This window comes from Neomonachus schauinslandi, chromosome 11, assembly GCF_002201575.2.
Source record: "Neomonachus schauinslandi chromosome 11, ASM220157v2, whole genome shotgun sequence".
NCBI lineage: Eukaryota > Metazoa > Chordata > Mammalia > Carnivora > Phocidae > Neomonachus > Neomonachus schauinslandi.
In genome coordinates, this window is record NC_058413.1 from 68,273,867 (window position 1) to 68,286,065 (window position 12,199).

Here is a 12,199-nt window from a genome sequence, read left to right on the forward strand (position 1 = left end):
TCAAGAATGAATGCAAACAAAAAAGGAGTAAGGTATGGATAGCTTTTTACAATTAATCAAGGGAGGCATCTTGGCACCTCATTTTTATAAAGAAGCAAAACTGTGAAATATTACAAGTGCCTGCTATTTATCTACATGCTATATATTCATAAATAGTGGGTTAGGTACTATTCTAACACAAATTCATCCATTCAGCAAATAGTCTTTGAACACCTATTATGTGCTAGGCACATTGATAGGCCCTGTGAACAGTGGAGTTTCAAAGTCAGCAAAAATTGTGAAGTATAAAATCCTGTAAGTCATCCATAAAGTATAGTATACATGACTTTGTACATAAAATCTAGTCTGTAACTACTTTTCTCAATGACATGAAGCTAGATCAAGGGGAAACATGTAACAATGGAATGTATGCAAGTGTCTGATTACTTAAACATCTAACACTTTAAGGAAATTATTGATTCTTTAGTCATGGGCATGTGGATGAAAGACTAAATTTTCCTTCTTGCCAACAGCATTTATTTCACATTTATAAAATAATATATTATATTTTATTTCACATTTAAATATAAAGATATTAATTCATTTTAATACATGTATTTTGTTTTGATTTTGAAGTGTAAACATTGTAGTAGCATCCAACTGGGAGACCGGGCAGTTAAAGTCATGGGAATGAGTATGCTTATACTGGACTCAGTCTTGAAGGTATTCATTATTGTTCATAAACTTATGGTTAGCTGAGTAATGTTTATGGCTTCAGCTGGGCTCTATGTGTGAATGCAATTAACGATAGGTCAGAAAGGCAACTGTATTGGATCTTCATTAGGTGCTCTCACATAGTTGAGGTCAAGTGGTCTAAGATGGCCTCCTCTGAAAAACCTGGGTGCTCTCATCCTTCACATGGTGATGATAGTGTCCCAAGACTGACAGACAGACAAGAAAGGAAGTCCTCACTTCCATCACATCATATTAACCAAAACATTCCCAAGGCTGGTGCTGCTTGGGAATAGGAGTGAACTATCAAGTTACAAAATGAAGTCATCAAAGCAGCTGATCTGCCACACCTCCAAACAGGCCAGCACCCCTGATCCTGTGACATAAATGGACCCAGATACCAAGGTTTGCAAAAGTGCTGAGGTAAAAGACCCCTGAGAACAGAGAGAGTGCTGACTGGATTGATGCTTTTAAAAGGACTAATGTTTTTTCCTTCTGAATGATTTCTGTTCCTTTCCTACACACAGTTGAAGAACTGGTGTGGTCTGCATTTTAAAAAAAAAAAATTTTTTTTTTCTTTTTTTGATTTCATACTATTAATCTGTTTGCCTAGAAGGCCTAGGCACAATTTCTGCATAGTATAACAAGCCACAGTAAATACTCAATCCTGTAGCCTAGAAAAAGCATGTATCAAGGAAATGGCAAGTGTAAGAGATTATTAACATGAAGCTAAACCCCAAGTGTCCTTGTGCTCTCTTCTGGAATTCTGTGACAACAACACTTTCTTGAAGGAACACCTTGTGATCCCTGCCAGGAGGACTGCATGACATAGTACTACCATGTTTAAGCATAAAGTAAATGAGCAATTTGTGCGGTGGGAGAAGATAAATGATTTTTTAAATGGGACATCTTTTCATAGACCTCAATGCCTCTTGGGAAAGCATTTGGAAAGTTCAATACTCTTTAAAAAAGAGGAATATCAACTGGACAAAGGAGGATAATTATAAGGACATAGGAATAGTTTGAGATCCTGGGGATGAGAGAGCTAGGGCTAGAGAGGGTTACCCCAATCCAGCCACAGAAATAGGCTGAAGGAAGAACTGGTATTACCATTTCAGGGAAAATCCCACAGGGAATTTCTGAAGGGCCAGGCCACAGAAAACCACACATCATCTTGGGGAGTTTCCACAGTACCCAACAGAGCTGTATCTCATTACACTCAAGTACTTTTCTGATCCCAGATGTGATTTTTACCTTGTTAAACTTCCTATCATACCACTCCTATACAGATAAATTGTAAGATGTAATACCACATAAGCTCATTATCCACATACTTGCTTGGGATCAAAGCAATATAAACACTCTCTGAATAAACCACATAAAGAAATAAGCCAAAGAGTATTTCTTCCCATCTTTGTCCATACTCAAAGTGTGTTCTTTCCTGAATCCTGGTGGTATCCAAATATTTTGCCAGTATTTGGCAATAAAATTTCTATTGACCTATTTTTGGCAAAATAATTAAATCTGCCTGGATTTGGCAATGGAATTTTTATTGGTTTATTTTTTTTTTACCCACAAATAGAATGTTTCCTTTTAATGGTTATATTTCAATAGCTGGCTTATGCTTATAATATACAACTTCAAACATTTGCATGTAAAAGTTATACAAGAAAAGTAAGTCTCTCCCATTCTACCTGATCCCCTAACTCTTCTATTTCCTCCTCAGAAGGAGCAAGTGTTACCTGTTTTGTTCTTCTCTGAGAGCAATTCTTTGAATATCAATCAAATGATTTATATAAACTCCATTTACACAAATAACAAGCCATTACACAAAACTGCATCTTGCTTTTTTCCCTTAAAAATGATCTTGGAGTTCATTATTATTACTTCATTACCTACAGAATGCCTCATTCATTTTAATAGCTATGCAATCATACTTATATGGACAAATCAATTTATTTTATTAGATCACTATTGGCATACATTTAGGTTAAAAAAAATTTAAATTAGTAACAGCTAATGGACATGATGATGAGTTTCACTTAGAACACAATCTTGAATTGCCCTGTCCTACATAGAGACCAAGACTTACTCTCCTAAAGCTAGAGGGAAGTCCCTAATGAAATTTATGATTTGAAGTGAACCAAAACATAACTTTATCCTTGGCATTTTTTAAACATTTTTTACTTTCCCACCTCATATTTCCTCATGCCCTTTTCTGGAAATCCATCCCTTCTTAATTTTCACCAATTGTCAGTATTCTTCCTGTCAAAATCCAACTCAAATTCCATGTCCTTCTTGAAGATCTTGAAGTTGGGGCCCATCACCACAGAATAGGACTTGATTTTTTCTCTGTCAGTTTACCTTAAAGACATATTTGTAACTTCTTGTCATCATGAATTATGGTTATATAAGTATTAATGCATGCCTTCTGTCCTTTGCCAAATTGTATACCCAATGAGTATTGATATATAAAACATAGGGCTTTCCCTTCAGAGGACTATCAGAAGTCCTTACATGTATTTGTGTTTAATGAATATGTATTGTATAAATATAACCTCAGGTGTGATTACATTGGATTCTGTTCAATTATAATAGGGCCCTAAGCTAAAAGTCAGTAACTAGGAGTCCTACTCTTAAAATCACTGTTAGATATATATTGAATGGACCATTTAATCTCTTAAAGCATTTGTATTTTAAAACAGAAATATCTGGATTACCTGTATCACTGGATTGTTGTGAGAATAAAGTGAAATAGTGGTTTTATAATGAAAATCTCAGCATTAGAAAAAATCCAAGGTCTCCTTGATCACCTATCCATTGCTCAAAATTTCCATATACCAACATCTTGATAAGTAAACTATAAACTTATACGTAAGAATTTTCAGAGGTATAAAAATCAAAATCCAGTATGGAAGCCCATTTTATGTTTGTGCAGCTCTGAACATTGTTAATGAGTGGGCACACAGTGAAATCTATATTACGCCACTTCATAATGAATAGTTTGTTATATCTGACTGGTGATTGGTTACTAACCTCCAGAGTAGGCTCACTCTGGTCATTTCATAAATTGCTCAATAACTCAACATCACGTTTTACAGGATTGGATTGTTTGGACCATATTGATAATGTTATTGCAAGATTCTTTAATCTTAACTAATCCTCACAATGCTTCCATGAACTATAAAAAGTATTTTGTACCTTCTGGCTTTAGTATATGCAGTATGTTGTGCTAGAAAGAGTGTTGTATAATTAGTGAGTCTCACATTTGAGTCACTTAACCTCTGTAGTCAAACCAAACCTATCCCAAACAGCCTTGGTCATGAACTAATAAGTCATGCATATGAAAACACTTTCAAAGCACCATAACCAATAAAAAGGACTAATATTGTTATTGTTATAAAACCTCAGTCACATTTTGCTTCCTTGTTTTGCTTTGAGCATAAAGAAACAATAAATTTCAAAGCAAAACTAATTTTGAATTGCTAAAACTTACATTCTCTGAGTATGTTCTAGACAAGGGTAGTATTAATTCATACATATCTCTCTTCCAGATTTAACTATACTCTCTTTTGAAAAAAAAAATAGTTGTGAGACTAAACTGTTTGGTGATTTTCTATCACAGTAGACCTGGGCCAGAACTGACTGCCTTCCGTCCCTACCTGCATTGATGTGTACCTCTCTTTATCAAAAACAATAGGCAGGTGGAGCAACTTTAAATGTGAAAATTATGAGGTGTTCAATGAATTTCAGAAAACTTAAAAATCTCTAGCATCATCATAGCAGAATTACAGATAATATAATGCATAACACACAAAAAAATGTTCATTTCACCAAATGATGGCCACATAAATATTCATATTAGCCTAAATCTAAGCCTCTCTAGACATCTGCCACTTGAGCCCTTCTTATATTACTGGTATAACCAGGCAACTCAAAAGATCCCAAATAATCAGGAATATTTAATCTTCCAAAACCTGGAATTGTAACTGGGAATCTGCTGAGTGCATAATAAGACATATGTCAACCAATGTAAAGGATGCTTACCTTCTGTGTGCACAGCTGACACATAGGTCCAGTTGTACCTCTTCACTATGTCCACCATGGCCCGTGCCTGCTGAGCATCTGAAGGCACAACCCTCATGAAGTACTTGAACAGAGTCTTGTCACTCAGATCCATGCTTGTTGCCGAGTAAGCAATCTGAGGTATGTTGAAAAGCTGGAGCAAGTTCTGGACCTGAATGGCCACAGAACTGGAGCCAGGCCCAATGACCCCTACGATGGGCTTTTTGGAGCGGAAGGAAGAGGAAGACCCATCCATGCAGCGCACCAAACCTTCTTCTTCTTCTGAAGAAATGAGAGAGTCCCTTATGAACTCAATGCTCTGCTCTAGGGCCACAGCCGAATGCCAGCAGGAATCCCTTATCTCGCAGCCCAGTGTGATGTTCGGCAAGAGTGAGGGGTCTGAGTTGATCCTTTCCAGAGTATGCAGCATGGCCTCCACTCTCTGAATGCCATACTGTTCACGAACCGCCCCACACTTCCTCTCATGAACTTTGTCCACCGTGGGCTGGTGGTGGACAGAAAAGAGAGCTCCAATAATGATGTCACCCGGCATGTGAGCCACCACTCTCCTCTCACTGGATTGTGCACTCCCACGGACATCTTCTTTCAAAAGCAGAACTGACAGGATCAACAGAAGGACCATTTTAGGAAAGGAGTTCAAGCTAATAAAGATAGCATGGTGGGGAAAATTTAGGAGAGTTCTGATAGATAGAATCAAACAACGTCCTATGTTGAGTGGCAAACCAAGGAATTAGCCAGTAATTTAGATGTGCTTTCTAAAGGACCACCATGTCCCCACGTACCATTTAATTAGTTGCATCCATGTGATCATGATCTTCAAAACCTGGAAAAAAAATAGCATGGGTATTTAACAACGTAAGTACAACCAGTTTGGGAAGCTCTAATGGTCTATACTAGTAGACTTTGATGATGTAGATTAGGAATATAATCTTTTTGAAAAAACAATCTAAAAATCCTTAAGACTCTCCTTTGTCTCTTTTGTAATTTGATGAAACAATCCAATAGAGTTTCTTGATCCTACTTTACTTACATTAATATTTGTTTCATTTGTTCATCTGAGTACACAAAAGCAAATCTTATGTGTGGTAGGCCAAATGATATTTTTATGTGGAGATGAGAGAAAGCATCCTAAAAACAAAACTATGCCACAAACAGAAAACTTTTGGGTATGCAACCCAAAATAACAAGCATTAGTTATCTCTGGGTGATAGTATTTTGTGTTTTAGAAATACATTTTATTTCTTTCTGAATTTTCAGCATTTTCAGCATTATCAACTATGCAATCACAAAAATAAAGTGACTTTTTAATAAAGGTTACATAACCCCTCTTTAAATGCAATGTAAGGCAAGCAGAACAATCTTCCCAATAAGTATTATGTCTAGTTTCCATATAATATAGAACAAAGACATATGAGGCCAGGTAGGTATTCCCAAGCTAAATGAACTATAGGGAAGAAGGAATAGGGTTGGGGTATTGCAGAGTAAAATGTTCCCTAACTAGGTAGAAAAACAAAGTGAAATGGGCACCGGTTTTTGGCAAAATTAATATTTAGTTCAAATTCCAGTTCTGCTATTAAGAATTATTAATAAATTTTTCAACCTCTCAGTACCAGAATCTCCTCACCTGAAAAGTCCCATCAGATGTACTAGGCTACCCTTATGGGAATCAACATAAGATATCAACTATGCAAATGTTTTGTATATTGAATAGGACTATATATAGTCAAGACATGACCTTTTCTGTTATTACATTTACAAGGGCATTCTGTAGCTAGGTGGTGAGGACAGAAAATTCTCTGGCAACCCAGTCAGTCCTCCAGAGTCTTCAGAGTAATTACAGAGTCTTGTAATAAAATTCACAGTAATCAGTCCTCTATCTCTGATCCAGGAAAAAAAAATTCCATATTACAAAGACTCCAAGGGCTGGAAGGATGCATGTTTAGAACTACCCTTCCAAGTAGAAACTTAGTACAGCTTTTAATGTAGTCATCTATTTCAGTTTAAACCCCCAGGAAGAAGGAAATTTGTCCCAAATTGCCTATAGCAAATTCTAGCAGTTTGTAAAAGGGAACTGACAAATTAGTGATTTGGGTTATTAAAAGAAATGTATAAGAGACTTATTTAGTATGTTATCCTCTCTGCCAGCCAAGGATCTCAAATTATTTTCAAGTGACTAACTCCCTAAGCAACACCTTTCAAAGGCAGGTGATGCTTCTTCAGGAATTTATACAAGTATGATGCTTCTTCAAGAATACTAATGGTTTTCAAAACCCACCAGATCTATAAAAATTCTAGTCCACACACCAACTGAAGATGACCTGAATCACAGTTCTAATCACTCCCCACCCCCCACCATTTCTATCACTGCCTTCTACTATTTTCCTGTGACAACAGAGAAAGGCTGCCTTGCATAGTGCCAAACATTAAAATAAAAAAGCTTATCAAATAACTAGATGTTCTAAGATGTTCTAAGTGTTTAGCAATATTTAGGGCAAAAAATCAGTTTTGGTATGGAAGTTGGCATTGTAGACAGGGGCAGGGAACAAAGGCTGATATTAATTTTCTCATTTGGGAAATTATCTGAATATTTTCAAGCTTTCCCTTCACTTGCTTAGACCAAAGACATAGAGACCAATGCTTATTCTCATGTGAATTCTACTGCAGACAAAAAAAATGTGTGTGTGTGTGTGTGTGTGTATATATATATATATATATATATATATATGGTAAAAGAAATCACAATGTCTTATTAAATGCAGAATGTTAGTGAGCAAACTCAATAAGAAAACAGGACTCATTTTTATTACATAAGAGCATCAAAAGAGAATCAAAGTGATAAGCAAGACTACAAGTGGCCTATCAACATGGTGAAACAAAAATATCCCATGAATTTTATTTGTTAGAATTATTTTAGACAAGCCCTGTATATTGAGACATAGTCAATACACACACACATAAAACACTGAAATATTGTCTTCCAGTTATAAGCTAAATTAATCTTTTAACTCATTCAAGAAATATCTACTTACTATTGAGTGGGAAAGACTAATGTAACAAAGAAGCGCAATGATGTACATTGATAATTGCCATCACTATCTTTCACTAGAACACCCATCATACACCAGGCACTTGTTCATTAACTCATTTAACAAATATTTATGGCATGCCTATGCTATGACTCTGTCCTGGAAATTAAGTATTGAAGAAAGAACAGGTGATACATGCTTTCTATAGGGCTCACAGATCAGTACTCTAAAAGGTGACTTTAGCTAGAGCCTGGTAAATGCAAAGAACAATAAATAAAGAAGGCAGTCATGTGAAAAGGATGGCTAGAGCATAAATAATGGGAGCAGTCATGGTACAAAATGAGGTTGCAAACAAAAGGGCCAGACCATGTAGGTTCTTAAAAGGAATTTGGATGTTAAATGCAACAGAAAATCACTGAGGAGATATAAACAAACAACTGGCACAATTCGATCTTACAAAAGATTGTTCTAGGTGCTCACTGTTCTGGATAATGGACAGAAGAAATCTGATTAGGAAACATAAATAATCTAAGTAAGGAATTACAGTGGCTTGGCTATTACTGGGGACAGCAGATATAGAAGGAAGTGGACACAATCAGATATATTTTGCAAGTAGAATCAACGGGACTTGTGATGGACTGGATGTGGGTTATAAGGTAGAGAGAAGTTAGGGTCTACTCCTAGGTTTTGAGTCTAAAAACTAGTGTATTTTACCATTAAAAGATATGGGACAGACTGGTACAGAAACAGATGGAGGCAGAGAAAAACTTAATTTTCTCCTGAACATGTTAAATGTGAGATAATATTTTTTAAGATTTTATTTATTTATTTGACAGACAGAGTACAAGCAGGGGGAGTGACAGAGGGAGAAGCAGACTCCCCGCTGAGCAAGGAGCCTTATGCGGAACTCGATCCCTGGACCCTGGGATCATGACCTGAGCCTAAGAGAGACCCTTAATCAACTGAGCCACCCAGGCATCCCAAAGTGAGATACTTTCAAAGCACCTAGGTGGAGGTGCCAAACAGGAGGATGGATATATAAGGCTGGACCAAGAGGAGTGTTTTGGGTTAGAGATATAAACTGAGGGTCACCAATGCATAAAATCTTGGCAATGAATATAATCAACTGGAGAGCAAGTATAAATAAAGAAAAGGTAGAGCTGAGTATTAAGCCCCACAGAGAGTTCAGATTGTGGAAAAGCCAGCTAAAGAAACAAAGGCAAGTCATAAAGTAAAGAGAGAACATAAGAACATGTGATGTAAGAGAAACCAGAAGAGAATGTCCTGGGCAATTTATATTTACAGACATGCACAGGGCTTTCATGTTGCAAATAATAAAATGCATCCTGTTCTCCCAAAGATATTATTTTCTATGTGCACTGAGTATCTGTGTGTGGATGTGTCTGGGTGTGGCATGTGTGTGGCAATAATCCTTATAACAACCTTGAGATGTAAATATTATTTTATCTCTGTTTTATAAATGATGTAATGGGTTTTGATAAGTTAAAAATTGGTCAGTCACTCATAGCATAACATATAAAGGTGTCAAGTCACTGTACCATACACCTGAAACTAATGTAACATTGTGTGCCAACTATACTTAAAAAAACAAATAAACAAACAAATAAATAAAACTAGCCAATCCCTTATGTCTATGCTTAGTGACTCCATCACATACTCTTTTCATTATCTCTTGCTGCCTTACTGCGCCTTCCTTCAAGAAAGGTATTTCACAAGGCCATAAAAAAATGAGAAGGGCCACCCAAACATAGTTTGAACATCCCAGGGATATAGAGCCTTACAGGAATTTCCTTAAAAACAAGAGGGTGGAGACGAGGAGCAAGATGCAGAGTAGTAGGAGACCTAAATTTCGTCTGGTCCCAGGAATTCAGCTGGGTAGGGATCAAACCATTCTGAACACCTACAAACTCAATGGGAGATGGAAGAAAAGAATAGCAGCAACTCTCTGAAGAAAAAAGCAACCACTTTCTGGAAGGTAGGACGTGTGGAGAAGTGAATCCGAGGCGATATTTGGGAGGATAGACGGCGGGGGAGGGGCCTCCGTAGGCCGCTTCTGGCAAGTGATAGAGCAGCAGAGCACAAAATCGGAACTCTTAGAAGTCTGCTCTGCTGAGGGACATTGCTCCAGTGGCTAAGCGGGGGGGTGGAACCCTCACTGGGACAGTGTGGTCTCAGGACCCTCGGGGTCACAGAAAGACCAGGGGTCCCTGAGTGCGGCAGAACTCCCAGGTATCGGAGCGGGGAAGCTGGCTGTAGAGACGGAGCTGAGGAGCGGGCTCTCAGCTCGGGGTTGCCATAAACCGTGATCCGCAGCACAGTCAGGCCACTGCTCCTCCAGGAGGGACCCAACAAGTGGCAGATCCGGGGAGACTCCCCTTCCTCCCCCGGGGAGAAGCAGCACGGGAGCACACTGAAGGGATCTGCTGGGTTTGGAGACTCCACACGGGGTCAGGTGCCAGAGACAGAAACTCTCAGTCACAGGCCGGGTGAGCACAGAATGCAGCCGGAGACCGGGGAGACAGGAGTGACTGACGGCTTTTCTCTGGGGGCTCACTGAGGAGTGGGGCCCCGAGTTCTCGGCTCCTCCAGGGAGGAGATTGGAAGGCCGCCATTTTCACTTTCATCCTCCAAAGCTGTACGGAAAGCTTGCAGGGAACAAAAGCTCCCGAGAGCAAACCTGAGCCAATTCCTTAGCCCAGACCGGCAAGGGCGGGGCAATTCCACCTCTGACAAAGACATTTGAGAACCATGGCAACAGGCCCCTCCCCCAGAAGATCAGCAAGAACCGCCAGCCAAGACCAAGTTTACTGATCAATGAGAACAGCAGAACTCCAGCACTAGGGGAATACTGCACATAGAATTTATGGCCTTTTCCCCATGATTCTTTAGTCTTTCAAAGTTAATTTTTTAATTTTTTTTTTTAATTTTTCTTCGTCCCTTTTTCAACCAACATCTTATCAATCCCTTTTTAAAAAATCTTTTTTATTTTTCATTTTTAGAGTCATATTCTATCCCTTCATAGTAGTTAACCTTATTTTTGGTATATATATAAGTTGTTCTCTCTTTAAAATTTTGGGATACAGTTTCTTCTAATAGAGCAAAATATACCCAAAATCTCTAGTACATGGTGTTTTCTATTCCCCTGCCTGATCACATTCTCTCCTTTTTTTTTTTTTTTAATTTCTCTTCTTTCTTTTTTCAACCAACATCTTATCAATTCCTTTTATAAAATCTTTTATAATTTTAACTTTACAGTCATATTCAATCCCTTCATCATATTTACCCTTATTTTTGTACATATATAAGTTTTTCTTTCCTTAAAATCAATACATACATTAGTAAGATGTCAGACCTAAAGTTCTGAATGACAATTATAAAGATACTAGCTGGGCTTGAAAAAAGCATGGAAGATACTAGAGAAACCCTTTCTGGAGAAATAAAAGAACTAAAATCTAACCAAGTCGAAATCAAAAAGGCTATTAATGAGGTACAATCAAGAATGGAGCCTCTATTGTGGACATTGCTGCTATAAACATCAGGGTGCACATACCCCCTCTGTTGAATCACAGACCTGTACCTCTGAAACAAATAATACATTATATGTTTTAAAAAAAAAAGGGGGAAGATAGCAGGAAGGAAAAATGAAGGGGGGGAATTTGGAGGGGGAGACGAACCATGAGAGACTATGGACTCTGAGAAACAAACTGAGGGTTCTAGAGGGGAGGGGGATGGGGGATGGGTTAGCCTGGTGATGGGTATTAAAAGGGGATGTATTCGGGTGCCTGGGTGGCTCAGTCAGTTGAGCGACTGCCTTCGGCTCAGGTCATGATCCCGGAGTCCCTGGATCGAGTCCCGCATCAGGCTCCCTGCTTGGCGGGGAGTCTGCTTCTCCCTCTGACCCTCCCCCCTCTCATGTGCTCTCTCTCTCTCATTCTCTCTGTCAAATAATAAATAAAATCTTAAAAAAAAAAAAAAAAAAAAAAAAAAAAAAAAAAAAAAAAAAAAAAAATAAAAGGGGATGTATTCAATAGAGGATTGGGTGTTATATGCAAACAATGAATCATGGAACACTACATCAAAAACTAATGATGTAATGTATGGTGATTAACATAACATAATAAAAAAAAGAAAACAAAAAAGAAACTTCAGAAGGAACCAACCTTATAAACACCTTAATCTCAGAATTCTATTGCCCAGAATTGTGAGAGAATACAGTTCTACTGTTTTAACCTTCTGGAAAAAAAAAAAAAAAAGGAAATGGAGGCTCTAACTGCTAGGGTAAATGTGCCAGAAGAGAGAATCAGTGATATAGAAGACCAAATGATGGAGAATAAAGAAGCTGAGAAAAAGAGAGA

General features: G+C 37.9%; 1 protein-coding gene across 1 annotated transcript in view; it reads right to left on the reverse strand.

Annotated features, from left to right (window-relative positions):
• The window catches only part of GRM5 (glutamate metabotropic receptor 5), a 576,450-nt gene that overhangs the window by 548,944 nt on the left and 15,307 nt on the right, over positions 1-12,199 (reverse strand). The window contains exon 2 of the mRNA XM_021679107.2: positions 4,759-5,620. Coding sequence (XP_021534782.1) covers positions 4,759-5,419 — 661 coding nt within the window. The 5' untranslated portion in view covers positions 5,420-5,620. The remainder of the gene's footprint in view (positions 1-4,758; positions 5,621-12,199) is intronic.